Raw genomic sequence first — 21,549 nt, 5'->3', positions numbered from 1 at the left:
GCTAATATAATGAACCGTTTTCCCTCAAAAAATTACGTTGGTATTCCGATAGGGTTTGTGTCAAACATTATGTTTTTTAATGCAACAATTTTTTTTTTGCTGTGTGTATTTTTTTGGAATCTTTATTTAGTTGTCTAACTTTGTTTCTTTAGTTGTCTAACAATCGAACGAACCGTTTTTGCTGTGCAGCTTTTTGAATATTTTTGAACCATTTTCACATACACCCTTTTGAAAAGTTAGTCGTGACTCAACTTGAAGATTTGATATCGGAAAATGACGATTTAGATGAAACTGGAAAACTGTGCAAAGTTTCAGCTCAATAGAAAAAAATGAATTAAAAAATTTACCAAATTTTGGTGCTGTTGCTTGGAATCACTCTGCACTCTTTCTTGTGCACGAAAATAGCGTGTATGGACACAGCAGGAATGTGCATTTGTATTGGCATTTCTAGAGCAACAGTGACGTTGTATAGGTAAAATCTGGTTCACTCCAATTTGTGCACCCAAGAGAAATTGCCCATGACGCTCGCATTGGTTTGCAAGAATTGAGAAAGCGCGCGCAACTGGCGCCACGACGTCTGCTGTTGGAAGAGAAAGCGTCAACGCCATACATGCTTTGTGTGTATGTATGTTGCATGGAGCTTCCAAGTGTCGCGTGATAGTAGGCGCAATATTGATTGGAACCAAAACTAGATGTTATAAACATATTGGCCAAATTGATTATGTTTTATCTTATTAAATACACAAAATTTATGTGGCTTTGAATGGATTTATAAACTATGTGTGAATATAGTTTTTCTTGCTCAATAGACCGACAACTGATAAATTGCGGTGGGCATAAACTGGGTTTGAGCGTTCAACAGTCAGTCATCATTTCACTTAAAAGCTTTGATGTATCAACAAAAGTATACAAAGAGATGTACCAGCGCTGGACATCGTCGAAAAGCTAAGATATCGTGATACAATTGAAAAGCTGTAAATAATGAGAATTATTATATAGAATAACAACGTAAGGAATAATGAAGAGTCGGAATTTCGCGAAAGCCACGAAATCCACGGAATTTATCCTTCATCGCGAAACTTAGAAAATAACGCGTAAATAATTGAATTCTGAACGTTTATATGATAATCTCAGAAAAGTTCAGATTTTTGCTCATAAGAATGGTTTATTTAATTGTAAGCCGATTTTCATATAAAAAAATGTGCTAATCGTTTAGTTTCAAGTTAAACGTCTTTCTTCTTGCTTTAAATTTTATATCGATAATATGATATTAAACTTATTATCTCAGTTCGCAAAATACGAAAAATGCTTGAAATTTACGCGCATAAAGGTCATGTTTACTGTAAATATACATTTTTATGTCAAATATTATCAAACTATGGGACCGCGATTAATACGCAAAATTATTCTTTCATCGCCTTGATATCAGCGAAATTTTGAGAATTTGTCTTGTCCCTAAACATTGTATATTGGAATCATCCAAAATTCTTAAAACTTACAACTAGTGATTGCAACGAAGAAAACAAACAAAAAATACGTCCAATGAGCAACAAATATACCGTTTTGATTCATATTACGGACACTTAAGGCCTCAGTGAAGTATGACCTAGCTTGGACCGTACAAAATAAATCATTCTGTATGATTTTTTAGAGTTATCGAGCGTCGGAAGCCCTTAACTTTCGGATGGTGGGTGAAGAATACGCATCCGCAACTTGAATAATTTTAAATAAATCAAAACGTGTGGCCTTTTCATGATTCTTATTCCGGACGCTCCTTCACTTTTGCCTCAGGGTGCTGCCATAGTAAACACGTCTTGCGATGCGTGCGCGTGTGCGAGCCCGCAAAGCAGAATATCAACAACAGGAAATCCTTTGATCGCATCGCGAAACGGCGAAAATTGAAATATTTCGTGTGAAATGTTTCCCATACAAACGAGAGTGTCCGGAATTTGAAGCTGTCCGTAATATGAATCAAAACGGTAATAGCTTCCAGACACTTCAAGATTGCATACAGTATTGGAAATTACATTTTAAGGTGTTAATAATAAGAAATTACATTTTAAGCTGAAATACATTTGAAAAAATCAAATGAAAAATTCGTATTCATAATTCAAAATAAACGGTTTGTGCGAGTCAGTGCACAGGTAATCAAATTCCTCACGGGACACCTCTGGTAATCAGACTGATGACCAAGCAGTCTTCACCTACATTGAGATGCAATATTATGCTAAATTTCTATTTTTCTAATGGCCTGAACAATTTTAACTCTAGCTTGTTAAGCCTAATGAGCCTCCATTATTGTAAATGACTTCAAAAAATAATACAGTCTGTAATCGTCCGGCATTTATGGGTCCATGTCTTTCGTAAACGATTGTAGATAAATGCATGACTTCATCACTTTAAAATTAAATGACATCTACGAATGTCCCAAATTCGAGCCAATTGAAATCTGATTATAATTTTCCAGTCAACCAATTTCACCCGTCAGCTGCAACAATTTTCCACCGTTCTTTATCGGCAACTTTCCAGTTCAATCGTCAGACAGCAATCATTATTACCGGGGTAAATACAATGTCGGCCCACATTCCCACGGATTCAATAATCGCAATGGGGAAGGATGAAGCACTTTGGTCCATTTTCCAACAATAGACCGATCAACGGCGGGATAATTAATGACCAGGATACAGAAAAATCTGCACCAGTCCCATTGGGTGCTTCCGCGCAATTACGGTTCACAGTTTATCGAAATCCTCCCAATCAAAGTGCATCCCAATGCCCTCGTCATATCACACTTTGGACAGTTTCCATATATTCGGCCAAAAATATGTTTGCCATCTCATGTCATATTTATAAATTTTAATATACAGATTTGACTTTTGTTTTTCAAAATAAAACAAGTAAAAATTTGTACGCAACTTATTGCAAAACTTACTGTTTCAGTGTATTCCTTATGATTTCCCGGTCTGAAGTACGATTTTTTTAATAGCATCAACGACAATGAAACTACTAAAGATCTTGCCCTGATACTACAAAAATATCGTAAAAGAAGTTTTGAACGATGACCCATATAAATAAGTCATCTTTTTCAAATTGTTGACCAACTGATCGCCCATAGTGTCCATGCTTTCATTTATCATTTACCTTCATTGACACTACTGCTACTACTGCTGCTGCTGCTACTGGTGCTGCTACTGCTGACAATCTGCCCGGACGAAGTGCTACTGGTACAATATCCTCTCGTTGCTATTCGATGCCATGGATCCTGGAACGGAAGACAAAAATCAGAAAATTATTTATTGGAAAACAGCCAGACATTTCCCGTTCAGTCCCCGAAGCTCCCCAGAAGCTGGAGCCGGAACCATTTGGCGGTGAAAAATTGATGATGTAAAAATCCCATTTAATTACGGTTCCCATGTGTGTCGTCGTTTTCGACGCCAGTGCCGTCGGAGCATGTTTTGTTTGCAAATTGGAGACTTGAGTAAAACAAAAAATAAATCAAATTGTACATGGCGAAACTCAATCTGCGGTGGCGCCAGATGGTGGTTGTTATATCGCAGCTGGTGGGGGCTGTTTATGTCATATGTGTTATATGTTGAGTTCTTTCAATGGTGATCCATGGAATTTTGATAATTTCAATTATCTTCTTCTTCTTCTTCTTCTCGGCATTAACGTCCTCACTGGGGCAAAGCCTGCTTCTCAGCTTAGTGTTCTTTTGAGCACTTCCACAGTTATTAACTGAGAGTTTTCATTGAAAAAGTTGCCATTTCGCATTCGTATATCGTGTGGCAGGTACGATGATACTCTATGCCCAGGGAAATCAAGGAAATTTCCATTACGAAAAGATCATGGACCGACCGGAAATCGAACCCAGACACCTTCAGCATGGCTATGCTTTGTAGCCGCGGACTCTAACCATTCAGTTAAGGTCTTAATGCATGTGAAATATATTCAAAGAACATGCAAACGGAAATTGTCCATGTTCTTTTCAACATAATCGAATGACATTTGTTTGATAGACCACAATGAATCAAAACGACGGTCTATTAAACGGAAGAGTCATTTTGGACCAGTTTCCTGACTGTAATGGACGTTTTAATGGAGGCACCATTCATGTCAACTAATCACGCATTTGTAAGCACAGCAGTTGACACAGGGAAAAACTCGGCACAATTGCCACAAACTACCGAAAAACAACTCTTACAATGTCGCAAGCCTCGGTAAATGTCCTCAACACGTATTACACGCCAACGACAATACCACTTCATTACCGAAAAATCCAACCGAATCCAACTGTTGTAATTCCGGTGGATTGTGCGCCCCAGGTGCCTCATTGGTTCCCCGAGTTGCTCAATATTTAATGGAGCGTGCCCCCGATCGATGAACCAATCACGCGACGACTTTCGCACAATTTTCCTTATGGAAATGCAATCGCATTTCCATGTGCCGCCGCCCCCATAATCAAATGCAATGGAGGACAACGACGAATCATATATAATGACGGTGGAGGAAATGCGATTCTAGGCAAATATACTCTACTATTGTTCCATTTTGCCAAAACAACAGAAATCCTGCGGCAAGTTGGACGTAAAAATTCGTACCCAGATTTATGCAAATGAAATTCCTCCGTTGGTCGTAACCGTACTACCGGGGGGGGCTACTCTGGGTACCCGAGCAGATATGAATAACAATACAACAAATATTGTGGTATTATACCTTAGGGGCAGTCCATTAAAAACGTAAGAAATTTTTAAGGGTTTCCGAGCCTTTTTCACCCATTCTAAAATTTAAAAAAGGTTTGGTACCGTAATCCGGGGGCAAATTGATCACTGGGGTGAATTTGATCAGGTCGGTACCAAATAGCATTTCCTTTCGAGGATGCTTAATACTTCTTGGCATAACAAACATTCCATATTTTCTAGTTTATAGATGTCTAATGATGATTTTAAACTATTTCATTTTTGTTAAGGTCAGTTTTGCATATAAATATTCACATTTGTGAAATCGTACAGCATTACAAGAATAGTTGTTTGCTTCTAAAAGCATGTATTGTTCAAGAACGTACTTATTTCAAGGGTAATTGCATACATTTAGGCGTATTATGCAGATTTACAAAGTTTAATTTTGCAATAAAATGATGAGATACACAAATTGCAAGAATTTTTACATCATTTTCAGATTCAGGAGACGCAAATTTAGTAGATAGGGATAAAATATGCTCAATTATATAGTGATCAATTTCGCCCCAATGTGTCATTTCCAATTTTTGATATTAAAAATAATTTTATGAAATGTTAAAATTTATTTCATCAAAAAATGACTACATAATCTGATAGAGATCAATGAAGTACTGGTTTTATCGAAAGAAATTTGACAATATTTGAATTCCAAAGAAAAACATGGCAAAAAGTTGTGAAATAGTGATCAATTTGCCCCCGGATTACGGTACGTGAAGAATTCAGAATTTCCTTAGGAAATCGCCTCTCCTTAAGCGTATCTGAGTGTGGGTTCCGGAGCGAAATGTGGACTGTAACATTTTAGTGTGGATCCTGGTATTTCAGTGTGGATATTTTGATCACTGGAATTGAAATTGTGATGCAGATCGTAAGATTTCAGTGTGGATCCTGTAATTGTAATGGTGGTAGGTCATTTGGCATAATGGTCGTTTGGCATAATAGTCGTTTGGCATAATGAGTTTGAAACCATAATATTCTCAATTTTTCGGTTTTATGTTTCTATTGAATTTTTCTGATCACATCAGGCTTGTTTTGGAGTCAATTTATACAAAATGACACTTTATTCAACAATCATTCGCTCTTGAATAAATTCAATCGTATTAGGAAAGTTTTTGCCAATAGTATTTTATTATTTATCCAGAAATTACCCTTCTTTCAAATGATGATTCTTCTTTTGAGTTTCGCTATTGTATATATTTAGTACAAATTTATTCTTTTTTTAATTGTTCTATTTTTTTCTAAACATGATGTAACCATAATTATAGGTATGAAAACTGTTGATTTAAAATTTCAATAAATTTCTCCTTCTTTTATGCATAGGCTGTTCTTTGGAGCTATATTTTTTTTATGTTTCCAACTGACAAAAGAGCGGCACTCGATAACATTGATATGCTCAAATTATCAGCGAAAAGAGAAATCGATTACTGCAGTTACTTCGATGGATAGTGCTCCTTTTTTTCGGAACGCCAGTTCCCCGAATATTCTGTTTCCCCGACTAGCCCACTTCCCCGAAAAGTTTTTAGCACTCATAATTGTCGTCACTTTATACATTTCAGGGTGGTGAACGAACTGATCATCTAATATGCATCCTTCTTTATTTAATTGGCGGTTCTTTCGAGTTTTACCGTCCTCAGTATTTTTGCCAACATGTGTACCTATAGCCGAGAATGACAGAATACTCCCTTCTTTTGACTGTTTATCGTTCTTTCTCGTCACCATTTTTCGGGGAAACCAGCCATTCGGGGAAAAGTAGCACAATTACTTCGATGATTCTGAGCGTACTTTTTTATGTCTTACCGTTTTATTATGCCGCAATAGTTTTTGGCGTCCATTCTCCTATTGGTTTAATTATTAATTTTGCCTTCTTTAAAAAATAGGCTGGTCTTTATATTTATACTATTTTGATTTTTTTTATTCAGTCAAACTAAATGATAACCATTTTTATATTTTGCTGTTTTATAAATTTTTGCCAGATGCGTTGTTAGAATGATAATTACTTTAGAATCTGTCAAAATTCAACATATATTTTTTGGGGCAAACGCGTGATCTCCTACCGAGAAATGCTGGTAAAAAAAATATTATTTCAATCACATATTTTCCCTCCTCTCTATAATGGACAGTGTTTTTGATGTACACTTCCAATATTAGAATTTATATTGAACCGTTGAAAAATGTTGCCACAAATATTTTCTTTTAAAGATGTGTTGTTCATTTGAACTATGCTGCGAAAAGATTTTTTTTGCGTTAGAGCCTTAAACATTTTAAACGAAAAATAATCTGCTCCCGTATATAGGCTATTTTTGCATCAAGTCGTATTGATAGATCTTTGGATTAGAGCTTTTGATATGTTAAAAAAAAATCCATTCTTTTATCAAGTAAGTTTCATCGTGTGTTACGTCCAAACTGGGACAGAGCTTGAACTGCAGCGAAATATTTTAAGAGCGTTCCCTTGTTGAATAACTGCGACTTTTCTTTGCCAGTTTACTGTTTTCGAATATGTATGTCACAACAAGCTCAAAGATACTCTATGTTCTGAGATGTAGAGACCCGTCACGAGTTTTATTTAGTAATGCTCTCTAATGTCACAACATTTTTTGAAATTCTTAGCTTGGAAAATCTCTGAACGAACACCACGTTTGTTTAGAACCTACCAAAATGTTTTGCTATGGGCTCGGTGGTGTTGATTTCGGTAAAAGCTTAAAAAATACCGATATTTATTTTAAGTCAATCATTATGCCAAACGGCCATAATGCCAAATGACCATTATGCCAAACGACCTTATGCCAAACGACTTTATGCCAAACGGGGTACAATCAATTGTAATGTGTATCGCAGAACTTCAGTGTGTATTCCAGGTTTCTAGGTTGGATCCTGGAACTCCAATGTGTATCCTGGAACTCTCGTATGAATCCTGGTATTTCAGTGTGGATCCTGGGATTGTAGGATTTAAGTGTGGACTCTGAGATTGTGTTGTGGATCGTAGAATTTCAGTGTCGATTCTGGGATGTGGATCCTGGAACTCCAGTGTGAATAATTCTGGCATTTTAATGTGGATCCTTTGATTACTGTGTGGATACTGGGGTTGAAGTGTGGATCGTAGGATTCTAGTGTGAATCCTGAGATTGTGGTCAGTGTCAAAATGTCAGTGTCGGTTTTGGGATTCCAGTGTGTATCCAGTGTAGATTCTTTAATAAAAGTGTAAATCTTAAGCTTTGATTACACAGTGCGTGCAATGTACGAACATTTGTGCAAGTTGCACGAATGTTTGCGCGAACTGTGTAATATGTGCACGAATTACTACCAAACATTGTATAGGAACATATTCGTGCATTCAAACATGTTGGTTCGTCGAACTTGCGTTGCATAACATCCGTAGAATGTTGTTCAATAGAAAAGGAAAACGAAATTACTCAGATTGATAATGAAAACATTGGTGTAGGAAAAAAGATTCTACAGAATCTCTTCGAGAGATATCTGCTGGATTTTTTTCGAAGATTTTTCCAGGGAAGTTACAGAAATTCCTCCAAGATAATCTCTACATTGATCCATACAGCGATTTTCCAGGGATTCCACTAGGAATTTTGCCAGAGATTCCTCTAAAAAGAACATTTAATAACCAAATTTTTTTCAGACCGGCTCAGATAGGGCTCCAGGTTTACCTTTAGTAATTCCTCTAGGAATTATACCAGAAGCTCCTTCACGGATTTCACCAAGGATTGATTATTCCAAAGATTCCTCCAGGAATATATCTACAAGAATTCCTCTAGATGTGACACAAAGAATTCCTGCAGGAATACCTCCGGTGATTCCTCCATAGATTTAATATTTTGAGATTCCTTTAGAAGTTTGATCAATAATTCCTCCAGCAGCTTGTACAGGGATTCCTCCATGGATTCTTCTAGGGATTTTTCAAGCGTTTTCTCATGATGTTTCCTCAGAGATTTCTCCAGGAATTCTTCCGGAGACTGCTCCAAGATTCTTCTCGAAAAATATTTCTGGGTTTCTTCAGGAATTTCTACAAGGATTACACCAGAACAACTTCTTCTAGTATTTCTTTAGACATTATTCCAGAAACCCCTCCACGAATTCCTCCAAAGACATTAGCAGAGTTTTTTCCAGGTAGTACTCTTGAAATTCCTCCAGGAATCATTCCGAAGGTTTTTTTTAGGAATTATGAAAACAATTCTTGTAGGATAATAAATCTTCGTACTGTTTAATGGAATACCCATAAATAAATGGAATAGTGCTAAATTCGATTTTCCATTTATTAAATTGTAGGAGGAATTACTGTATGATTTGGCGAAAGAATCCATGAGGGAATTTCTAGTAAAAACTCTAAAAACAATTCTTGTTAAATTACTGAAGGTCTCCTTGAAGATTGTCTTGCATAAATCTCTAGAGGGGTCGTCCATAAAAGACGTTGACATTTAAGGGGTGGAGGTCTCACCAATGATTTCGGCCCAAACAAATTTTAAAATTATTGTGTAAAAAACCACTAGGGAGGAGGGAATGGGTCTGAAAATACGCAAAAATGACCATGTGATTAATTGACATCCCCAAAGGATTTTCTTAAGGGTACTGTGGAGTAGTTTTTGCTGGAATTGAATCACTTGAATAAATCTATGGTAGTGTGCTTAATAAATTCCTGAAGGAATTTTTGAACAAAAAAACTGATAGGACTTCTGCAAGATATATGAATATATGGTTTGCCAGAAATTCAGAAATTCTTCAAGAGACTCCTCCATGGATTCTTCTAGAGAAACCTACATAGAGAATCTTGCCGAGATGTCCCCAAGAACTCCTCCAAGGATTACTCCAAATATTTCTCCAGAAATTCCTCTATGGAATCCTCCAAGGATACTTACAAGGATTTCCCGAAGTAGTGCTCTCGAAATTCTTTCAGTAATCACTCCAGAGATTATAACTGGATTTTTTTTAGGAATTCCACCACTAGCAGGGCTGATAGCGTTCAAACAACAACATAAAATTGATCAAAATGACCAAAATAGTGACTAAAAAGCGACTTTACATCTTCAAGAGACTCCTCCATGGATTCTTCTAGAGAAACCTACATAGAGAATCTTGCCGAGATGTCCCCAAGAATTTCTCCAAGAACTCCTCCAAGGATTACTCCAAATATTTCTCCAGAAATTCCTCTATGGAATCCTCCAAGGATACTTACAAGGATTTCCCGAAGTAGTGCTCTCGAAATTCTTTCAGTAATCACTCCAGAGATTATAACTGGATTTTTTTAGGAATTCCACCACTAGCAGGGCTGATAGCGTTCAAACAACGACATAAAATTGATCAAAATGACCAAAATAGTGACTAAAAAGCGACTTTACATCTTCAAGAGACTCCTCCATGGATTCTTCTAGAGAAACCTACATAGAGAATCTTGCCGAGATGTCCCCAAGAATTTCTCCAAGAACTCCTCCAAGGATTACTCCAAATATTTCTCCAGAAATTCCTCTATGGAATCCTCCAAGGATACTTACAAGGATTTCCCGAAGTAGTGCTCTCGAAATTCTTTCAGTAATCACTCCAGAGATTATAACTGGATTTTTTTTTAGGAATTCCACCACTAGCAGGGCTGATAGCGTTCAAACAACAACATAAAATTGATCAAAATGACCAAAATAGTGACTAAAAAGCGACTTTACATCTGCAACTATCATTCATAAAAATATTTAGAAATTAAAATACGCTCTAGTTGAATATTGAACTATCTACGTATTGGGTGAATTTTGTAGTTATTTAAAATATTTCTCAGCAATTATCCAGAATAAGACATGATTGGCATAAATGATCAATAAGATATTAGCTTAGTATAGGCTATTTCAAATTTCTGATTTCAGTCGGAAGAAATCTCTTAGTTTACCGAATCCATAAAGTTCGACCTCGGTCAGTTCAGGATTTTTTTCGTAATGGAAATTTCCTTGACTTCCTTTTTTTTCTTTGCGGTGGCTGTGTCAGACGGCTAAGACATAGAGTATCATCGTACCCAAGGTATCTAAAAGGGAGGTAATACGATGTGTCAAATTGGTTGATCCGCCATATTGGAAAACAATATGAAACCTGGCCACTTTGTTTTCATGAAATGAACCAGCATGCCATGAAATGATATTCACTATTTCACCGACCACTTTGTTTTGTTTCGTACGTGTACTGAAATGTCATTAAAAGCAGACCATGGAAAAGGAAAGAAATTTCGTTTGAATGGTTCTATGGTCTTAAATATGTATGAGTAATGAACCTGGGGTGCCTCAAATCGTAAGCATGTTCAGAACAAGACCACAAAATAGAAGACAACGAAATTGGATATATGACTAACCAACGGACCTCAGAATATCGAGGCTTTGGGTTTGCAAAATTGTGCAGAGGTTGCGTATACTGAATCTTCCAAAGCAGCCTCAATTGAAACACTTGTATGAGTTCTACAGTTAATTTGTTTCAACATCGTGTCAAATGGTTTCAATTAAATATCATTCACACAGTTGAAAATCGGATTTTCGACACGAAAAAATGGAGTTTCTCCAAATCTATGCGTAGGAACTAAGTCGAGTAAGGTGCGCTGTGTAGTACACCAGCGAACTATGCCTGATATTTGGCGCTGTCTTAGTACGGTAGCCGTCGTATGAGCTAATAATTTCGCTGCTTTTGCTACGTTTTGCTTTTCAGCAGATGACAATTCGATATGTCCGTTGTTCAGCGCAAATAGAGGGGTTAATTCGCATTGTGCTCTTTCTTCAACCAATATGCCTATTAGACGGGAATTAATAACTTTGTTATTCATTAATATTCCTTCTCCAATAAACCAGTTCCTTATGAGTTTCAGATTATGAGGACTGTCACCAAAAACAAATATCTGGTGAAGTGACTCGAACAAATTGCCTGGTCTGCTGTGGTGACCAACCATCATGTTGGGCACAGAACGCGACCCACGATTGGCGTCGCTCTCCATCTTTTGGAAATCGATGGAACACAATTCCACGGGTTTTTGTGTTCGCAATCGTATTCCCGCAATACTTCACTGCACAAAATGATGACATCTGAAATTCAAAATAAATTTTACCTACAGAAAATAACTAAACTTTATTCCACTTACCTTCACTATTGAGTCACACGCAACAACCATCGGTGGAGAAAATACATAAACATATTGGCCAGCTCGCCGACTCACCAGCTGTCACTTTTTACCCCCTCGCAGCTGACCACACCTCGCACCCACTGACTGCTTAGATCACTGAACCTCCCTTCAATTAATCTTGATCGTACCTGCCACACGATATACGAATGCGAAAATGGCAACTTTAGCAAAGAAAGCTCTCAGTTAATAACTGTGGAAGTGCTCATAAGAACACTAGGCTGTGGAGCAGGCTCTGTACCAGTGAGGACGTGAATGCCAGGAAGAAGAAGAAGAAGATGAAGTCCGGCAAACAAACTCGTGGTAGAGTTTATAGTGAAATACCTGTTTATGTGAAACTTACTGGTCAAATTTAATCATATCACTGAGTGGCGACTCGAAACCTCACTTTTTACCTGTTTTATGACTCTAAAATGACTAATTTTGTATACTTAGATTGTAAAGCAAAACAGTAAACGATTGAAATCTTTTTTTTCAAGAAATCTGAAAGAAAAACTCATTTGTTGGAATTTTCTAATATAAGTTCTGAAATAATTTTGAATTTTAGGTTGTTATTCTTAACCGTCTCTTGCTTATCTTCCGGTGAAGTTGAGATGAGGTTCTTTCAGAAGGCAGATTTAAGATTCTTTCTGTGGCCGCAGCTTACTGCATAAAGTTTACTTGTAGTTTATTCACCAGGCCTGTCAGACATTGGTCCTGGTTTTCGATTAAATTTATTCAAATAGAAAATTCAGCCCGAGCTTTTTATGTTTTACCAGAATCTTTTCCAAATTATTTCCCAGCAGTTTTGTTACATTTCCGTCTCTCAGTATCGACGATGATACGCCTGCCAGAAGACTGCTTCTCTGGCCATGACCGTACACTTACAAGGATCATATTGTAAGTGCGTTGGTCGCCTTTGCTGCCTTCTCACATGCATAGTCGACGTAGCTGTTGAAGTTTAGCAGATCGTCTATCATCAAGCCCAGATGTCTGAGCGTCCGCTGTGATACTATAACATGTCTCCCGACGGTAAACTAAGCGTGTTGAACCGCTTTGCCATTGCTGACTAGCAGCACCTCCGTTTTGTGGTGGGCTGTCTACAGAATAACTCCATTGATCCAGTTCTCGACCGTTCCCATTGCCTCCGTGGCTAGCACTGCCATTTCCTCCAGCGTTCCGCCTATTACTGTTAGGACGACGTCATCAGCAAAGCCGACAATCTCGACGGGGGATAACTTGCTCAACAAACACCCGGACCCTGAAGGTCCAGGAGTGTGGGGTTGGGGACCGTTTACTACATGCAAAGCAGCAGACAGGACTACATTGACGGAGCGCTTCGCCTACACTGATCACCGCTTGCTGCACCGATTTTCGGTTGTTAACAACAACCACCTCAGTTTTGTGGTGAGCCAATTCCAGTTTCCTGGAGTTCATCCACTCCTCCACAATTTCGATCGAGTGAGCTGCAGTCAATTTCACTTCTTCGATCGATTCACCGTAGAACTCCAGTGTAATATCGTCGGCAAAGCCAACAATGACCACACCCGCTGGGAATCTTAATCTCAACACATCGTCGTACATGACATTCCATAACACCGGACCCAGGATGGAACCTTGAGGGACTCCTGAGGTTATGTGAAAGCACTTCCGACCCACCTCTGAATCTTAGACTAGTACCCGATTCAGGAAGTATCTCCCGAGAATCTTATACAGTTACTCGGGTATCCCCAGACGCATGAGCGCATCCGCAATAGCCGCCCAACTAGCACTATTGAACACGTTCCTTACATCCAAAGTCACCACTGCGCAGTAGCGAATCCCCGTCCTCTTACGCTGGAGTGCTATCTCAGCGGTTTACACCCTCGGTGTACCTCAATAGTCTGTTGAGGATGATCTTCTCGAGCACCTTCCCTGCCGTGTCGATCAAGCATATTGGTCTATATGCCGACGGGTCACCGGGTGGTCTTTGGCAATAGTACCAGGCTCTGCCGCTTCCACACCTCTGGAAAAACTCCCTCGTCCAGGCATTTCTGCATGGCAGATCTGAATATCCCGGGAGCCTCCGCAATTGCGACTTTTTAGTCCAGGTTTGGAACTCCGTCCGGACCTGGTGCTTTACCTATTCTAAGGGATTTTGCAATGTCTGCAAGTTCCTCATCGGTTACCCTCTCCTCATCACCAGCCTTAGTCCCCAGCTGTCCTACGAAAGAAGGACTAGGGTTATGGCGCGGAAAAAGCCCCTCGATGATCCCCCCAGCGTCTCTGGAGATTGTTCTGTAGGAGCCATTGCACCTCTTGTTTTTACCATAACGATCCTGTAGGCATCGCCCCACGGATTCGCATTGGCACTCTGACAAAGTCTCTCAAAGCTGGCCATTTTGCTTACCCTTATCTCGGATTTCAGCGCGACTTTGGCAGCAGTGAATACCACCAGTCGTTCATCTCGTTCCTCCTCAGTACGTGCTCGCTGCATCCGCCTCCTGGCCCGTAGGCAGGCTCGGCGCAGGTTCGCAATCGCTTAAGTCCACCAGTACGCCGGTGGTCTCCCATTCCTAGGGTGGACTTGTCTAGGCATGGTCGCATCGCATGCACGCGAGAGCACCGCTACCAGTTCGTCTCCGCTTAAGCCGAGTAGGTTACGCTCACGGCGGAGCGCCTCTCTAAATACTTCGTCATTGAAATACGATGTCTTCCACCTACGAGGGCTTGGCCTTGACCTAGCCGCCGCTTCCTCTACCCGCTGCCTGCTGTTGTTGTAGTCAATACTGTAGCGAACCGCCAGGTGGTCGCTGTGAGTGTAGGCATCGTCTACCCTCCAGTTCGAACTACTTGTTAGGCCAGGACTACAAAAAGTAACGTCGATAATCGACTCCGCTCCGTTTCGGTTCGGTACTTTTAGTACCAACATTAGCCAAGTCGACATCTAGCACGGCCAGTGCCTCTAGCAGGATCTGATCCCGCTGGTTCGTGAGACGGCTTCCCCATTCCACGGCCCAGGCATTGAAGTCACCCGCTTTTACCACTGGCCTTCGCCCTGTCAGCACGGTCGTCATACAGTCCAGCATCTGCGTGAACTGCTCGATCGACCAACGCGGAGGCGCATAGCAGCTACAGAAGAAGACCCCGTTTACCTTGGCGATCACGAAACCCTCGTAAGTAGTAGACACCAACTCCTGGACGGGGTATTTAACCGTCCCAGTAAACACAAACTCGTATACGATGGCGCATAAGAGTACAAATGTGCAGGCGATATACGTACATGTGCCATAAGGCTGCATGCAAAGTGTACGTATATCGCCTCCTCTTTTGTACTCTTATATCATACCATATACGATCATGTGTTTGCTGGGGTCGTCCATATCGCCGCCATTTTGCCGGATCCATCCGCGACCCAGTTGCCTTTACCGGCGGGTACTCGGTATGGGTCCGATATGATGGTGATATCCGTCCCCCACTCAGCAACTGCCTGATGCAGCAATTGCTGAGCTGCGTCACAGTGGTTCAGGTTCAGCTGCGTTACCTGCACTGTGACTCAACATACGGTGTGGTTGGCTACGATGTCAGATCATGCGTTGGAAAGAGATCCTCAACAATAAGCCTCAGCTTTTCAGCACACGTTTCAACCGTCATTGATGGACCCATGACTTTCGCCATGACCACTCGATAAGCGTTCCCCAGGGGTTGGCGTTAACTGCTCGGTACAGCTCCCTGTAGCACTCGGACTTGCTCAGCGTTATGTCGCGTTTGAAAGCAGCTCTGGCTGCTTGGAATACGACCTTTCGCTCCTCTTTGACATCTACGTTCTTTCTGGTAACGCCCCCTGGCTTTAAGGCAAGCAGCGCGGAGGGCGTTGAGTGTCTCGTTACACTAGTACGCGGAACGTCGATCATTGCGGGGTTCCCGTTTTCGTGGCATTGTTGTATCACATGCCCTCGCCATCGCTGTTGTCAGCCCTACCGTATCCAAGTTCAGGGCATCGCTGTCGGCGCGAAGTGCCTCAACGAAGAGATCTTTGTCGAATGTCTTCGTCTTCAACTGCCGATTGACAATTGTGTACCTCTGCACTGCCGCAGTGTTCCGCTGGTCATTTCTGTAGCGTATCGCGAGGTGATCGCTATGGGTGTACTCTTCGCTGGCCTTCCATTTCATGTTGCTCGCCAGTGATGGGCTACAAAAAGTTAGGTCGATGATCGAAACCCCGTCCGTCTTTCCGAAATGTGCTAACGGTGCCTTCGTTGTACAATCCTACGTCTAGCTTTGCTAGTGCCTCCAGTAGGTTGCAACCTCTGGCATTGGTTAACCTGCTACCCCACTTCACGGTCAATGTATTGAAATCATCTCCAATCAGCACTGGTTTTAGACCAACTAGAACGTCGGTCAACTTCTCTAACATCCGGCTGAATTCTTCTAGCGTCCATCTTGGAGGCGCGTAGCAGCTGCATAAGTAGGTCCCGCGTTTCAGATGGCAACCACTTTCTGGACAGGAAACCTACCCATCACTCGTATCGCCGCTGCGCCTGTGCTATCCGCTACACGCTCTACACGGTTCAGCTATTATCGCAACGTCGCACTTAGTTTCTGTTGTCGTGCTGTGCGGTGTCACAGGGATTCAGGTTGATCTGCGTTACCTCCATTACTGTTGGGCTGTGATCGCCTTTTGGTACGTACGGCAATTAAAACTGCCCGTCGAAAGGGTGTTTCTTTCTTCAGGCGAGCTGAGCAAGCACCTTGGTCGATTCTTGCAGTCTTTCCCAAAGTCACATCTTTCTCCACATTTCCTGCACAGTTCGGTTCTTCCGAATTTTTACAGCTCACCGCCGGATGTCCAAGGTCCATGCACTTGAAGCATCACATCAGTGGCCTATCTGCTCGTGTGACGAGTCTCAGAGGGCATATCGACCAGCCAATTCTCATCTTGCCTTTCTCCACCAGTTTGTTTGTTGTGTCAACTGGTAGCCGAATTGTCGCTGACAGTGTGCGGACGTACGACTTCCATGGCCTCCTCACCAGGGCTGCATTGCTTACGCAGCTCCTCACTCACCTCGTCCACGGTTGTTATCTCGTCCAGATGCCTGCACTCAACAACTGCTTCCTGAGTAAGTGCTCTTACGTCCGCCTCGTTCGCCAAAGATTTCGTGACTAGCTCCTGATAGGCCGAGCTCTTGATCGCTGGATCGCTTTTCAGCTCAAACAGTATCTCTTCTTTCTGGGTGCGTCGCGTTCTAACCACGTTTTCTCCAAGGAATCCTAGGAATCTAATAGAAATGGTCTGGTTTCGGGTTTTGAAACCCGAAACCCCCGATGATAAAAAAAATATCTCAGGTTTGGGGTCGGGGAATGCAGTGTGGATTCTGGGATTGCAATGCCCTAGCACAGTGTGGAATTTCAGTGTGGATCCTGGGATTCTAGTGTAGATTGTGGATAATGTGCTTTCTATGTGTATATTGGGATTTCAGTGCACATTGGTCTACGGAACGAAAATAAGAGGAAAAAATTAATAATTTGAAACAAAATAAGAGATAGCGTTTTGGTGTGTTCATATTTGTTTGTTTGCTCAAGGCGCGTTATATGCTTTCGAAATTCGCTCTCAAACATTTTTATTTCAAAAGATAGCACAACAAAATGTTCTAAAATATTTTAGATTACTGAAAATAAAAACACTTTGTAGAAAATCATTTTCTCTATTTCAATAATTTGGGAATCATAAGTCACTTTAGAATATTATGATCAAAAATCGGGTTTTCCTTAACTCTCAAACCCCCAACGTCTGACTTTTCATTAAAAATGAACTTTAAAAAATCATAACTTGGCCAATTGTTAATCGATTTTGGATCTTTTGGTCTCAAACAAACCGCATACTCCTCAAGATTTATTGTGTTTCGGAAGAAATGGGATTGGCCACTTGGTTCCGGAGTTATTCCGGAATCAAATGGGGTATATTCGTTCCGGAAGTGATAGTTCCCTTAGATTTTTCAAGATTAGCGGTAAGAAAATGATTCATTGTGTACTTTCTATAAGTAAAAAGCTGCCAGAAGGTCGAATGACATTGGTTCTCATTGATTCTGGCCATTTCGGATACCTGGTCACCTGGCACCGGTTCCTGAATGTACCCAGAGAGGACATTTTCTGAAACTCAAAGAATACTACCGTGCGACAGCTCAAAATTCGTGATTTATTCTCCGGAACATCATAGATACAATTCCAAAGACCAATATGAGGTTCTGGCCACATCCGGATACCCCAGAAACGGTTCCGTCAGGACCTCAGTGGCACACTTTTGTAAATCTTCTCCTTCATATCGTGCGACGGTTCAAAATTCATGATTTTTATGCTGCACATCATAGCTATTATGCCATGGATCAATATAATATTCTGGTAACATGCTTACTTACTTACTTATTTGGCTTTACATCAATTATCTTGATAAAGCCTCGCCAACAATATTTCGCCAATTCCCTCGGTTCATGGCCGCTTCTCTCCATCCTCGACTGTGACCCACGCTCTCCAGGTCCTGGTGTACCTGGTCAATCCACCTAGCTCGCTGCGCCCCACGCCTTCTTGTTCCGACCGGATTCGTGGCGAACACTATCTTTACAGGGTTGTTGTCCGGCATTCTTGCAACATGCCCTGCCCAGCGTATCCTTCCAGCTTTAGCTATCTTCACGATACTGGGTTCACCGTAGAGTTGAGCGAGCTCGTGGTTCATCCTTCGCCGCCACACGCCGTTCTCCTGCACGCCGCCGAAGATCGTCCTTAGCACTCGGCGTTCGAAAACCCCAAGAGCTTGCAAGTCCTCCTCGAGCATAGTCCACGCTACATGCCCATAGAGGACTACCGGTCTTATGAGCGTTTTGTACATTGTACATTTGGTGCGGGGGTGAATCTTTCTTGACCGCAGTTTCTTCTGGAGCCCATAGTAGGCACGACTTCCGCTGATGATGCGTCTTCGTATTTCCCGACTAACATTGTTGTCAGCCGTCAACAAGGATCCGAGGTAGACGAACTCGTCCACCACCTCGAAGGTATCCCCGTCTATCGTAACACTGCTTCCTAGGCGGGTCCTGTCGCGCTCAGTTCCGCCAACCAGCATGTACTTTGTTTTCGACGCATTCACCATTAGCCCGACTCTTGTTGCTTCGCGTTTCAGGCGGGTGAACAAATCTGCCACCGTTTCAAATTTTCTCCCAATAATATCCATGTCGTCCGCGAAGCAAACAAATTGTCCGGATCTCGTGAAAATCGTGCCTCGACTGTTAAGTCCGGCTCTCCGCATGACACCTTCAAGCGCAATATTGAACAACAGGCACGAAAGTCCGTCGCCCTGTCGTAGTCCCCGCCGAGACTCGAACGAACTGGAGTGTTCGCCAGAGATCTTCACGCAGTTTTGCACACCGTCCATCGTTGCTCTGATCAATCTTGTGAGCTTCCCGGGAAAGCTGTTCTCGTCCATGATTTTCCATAGCTCTATGCGGTCGATACTATCGTATGCCGCCTTGAAATCGATGAACAAATGGTGCGTAGGGACCTGGTACTCACGGCATTTCTGGAGGATTTGCCGCACGGAAAAGATCTGGTCCGTTGTCGAGCGGCCGTCGATAAAACCTGCTTGATAACTTCCCACGAACTCGTTTGCTATAGGTGATAGACGACGGAAGAGAATCTGGGATAGCACTTTATAGGCGGCGTTTAGGATGGTGATTGCACGATAATTTTCACACTCCAGTTTGTCGCCCTTTTTGTAGATAGGGCATATAACGCCTTGCTTCCACTCCTCCGGTAGCTGTTCGGGCCCATCTTGATGAGTTCGGCTCCGATACCATCCTTGCCAGCGGCTTTGTTGTTCTTGAGCTGTTGAATGGCATCCTTAACTTCCCCCATCGTGGGAGCTGGTTGATTTCCGCTGTCCGCTGTGCTGACGTAGCCATCGCCTTCGCTGTCCTGACCTTCTGTGCCTGTGTTCTCTGCGCCATTCAGGTGTTCATCGTAGTGCTGCTTCCACCTTTCGATCACCTCGCGTCCGTCCGTAAAGATGCTCCCATCCTTATCCCGGCACATCTCAGCCCGCGGCACGAAGCCTTTGCGGGATGTGTTGAGCTTCTGATAGAACTTTCGCGTTTCTTGAGAACGGTACAGCAACTCCATCTCTTGGCATTCCACCTCTTCCAGGCGGCGCTTTTTGTTCCGGAATAGGCGGGTTTGCTGTTTCCGCTTCAGTCTGTATCGTTCCACGTTTTGCCGCGTACCATGCCGCAGCATTGCAGCCCGCGCTGCATTCCTCTCCTCTGAAACCTCCTGGCACTCCTCGTCGAACCAATCGTTTCTTGAGCTCCGTTTCACATATCCGACAACGGTTTCGGCAGCGTCGTTAATGGCTGCTTTGACTGTCCTCCAGCAGTCCTCAAGAGGGGCCCTATCGAGCTCGCCCTCATCCGGCAACGCTGCCTCCAAATGCTGCGCGTACGCATTGGCGACATCCGGTTGTTTCAGCCGCTCGAGATTGTACCGGGGCGGGCGTCGGTACCGTACATTGTTGATGACGGATAGTTTTGGGCGCAGTTTCACCATCACCAGGTAGTGGTCGGAGTCAATGTTGGCGCCACGATAGGTTCTGACGTCGGTTATGTCGGAGAAGTGCCGTCCATCGATCAAAACGTGGTCGATTTGCGATTCTGTTTGCTGAGGTGATCTCCAGGTGTACCGATACGGGAGGCTGTGCTGGAAATAGGTGCTACGAATGGCCATGTTCTTGGAGGCGGCAAAATCTGTCAGTCGTAGGCCGTTCTCGTTCGTCAGCCGGTGGGCGCTGAACTTTCCAATCGTCGGTCTGAACTCCTCCTCCTGGCCAACCTGAGCGTTCAAATCTCCTATGATGATCTTGACGTCGTAGCTTGGGCAGCGGTCGTACTCGCGTTCGAGCTGCGCGTAAAATGCGTCCTTGTCATCATCAGTACTTCCGGAGTGTGGGCTATGCACGTTGATTATGCTGAAGTTAAAGAATCGGCCTTTGATTCTTAACTTGCACATTCGTTCATTGATCGGTCACCACCCGATCACGCGCCTTTGCATATCACCCATCACTATGAAAGCTGTTCCCAGCTCGCGTGTGTTGCCGCAGCTCTGGTAGATGGTATGATTACCTCTAAACGTTCGCACCAATGCTCCTGTCCAGCACACCTCCTGCAGCGCTACGATGTCGAAACCGCGGGTCTTCAGTACATCGGAGAGTATGCGAGTACTTCCAATGAAGTTGAGAGATTTGCAGTTCCACGTACCGAGTTTCCAATCGCTAGTCCATTTTCGTCGCTGTGGTCTTTGCCGATTGTTCCGGTCCGTATTCTCTCGTTGACGTTCCTGTGCTGATGTGTTTTTACGGTTGGCTTGCAGGGCCTGACACCAACCCCCTAGATTTCCGGAGGACCATTCCCCCTAAATGTTCGGAGGGCCATAGTGCGCAGTTTAGCTTAGAGTCCTTCTCTGGCACTCGGACGATGATCAGCCGCCCCTGACATGGGGAACAGACGCTGTTGTGAGCCGCTCCTAACGTGGAGTACAGACGCTCCAGGTTTGCAAAAGCATCCCCCCCTTCCCTGTCAGCATACGACCAAAGTTCCCACCGGGGGTTGGTTACCCGATCTTCCCCAAGGTTACTCGTACCCCGGCCAGTACCACGAGGAGGTAGGGATAGGA

The 21,549-nt window shown here is 42.5% G+C and overlaps 1 protein-coding gene and 1 long non-coding RNA gene across 6 annotated transcripts in view; both read right to left on the bottom strand.

Moving 5' to 3' along the window:
- Positions 1–21,549, bottom strand: part of LOC5578225 (calcium uniporter protein, mitochondrial) — a 472,328-nt gene that overhangs the window by 302,260 nt on the left and 148,519 nt on the right. For all 5 annotated transcript variants that reach the window (XM_021841354.1, XM_021841357.1, XM_021841355.1 and 2 more), the window contains exon 3: positions 3,142–3,262. In XM_021841354.1, the coding sequence (XP_021697046.1) occupies positions 3,142–3,262 (121 nt within the window). The remainder of the gene's footprint in view (positions 1–3,141; positions 3,263–21,549) is intronic.
- On the bottom strand, positions 11,299–11,978 carry LOC110675703. The gene is made up of 2 exons (XR_002499727.1): positions 11,842–11,978; positions 11,299–11,785 (listed from the first exon to the last, which is right to left on the bottom strand). It is a non-coding gene; the product is annotated as an uncharacterized LOC110675703 (long non-coding RNA).

Source organism: Aedes aegypti, chromosome 2, assembly GCF_002204515.2.
Source record: "Aedes aegypti strain LVP_AGWG chromosome 2, AaegL5.0 Primary Assembly, whole genome shotgun sequence".
Lineage (NCBI taxonomy): Eukaryota > Metazoa > Arthropoda > Insecta > Diptera > Culicidae > Aedes > Aedes aegypti.
The sequence above is the reverse complement of the archived record's forward strand: the minus strand, read 5'-3'. Positions and strand labels throughout refer to the sequence as shown.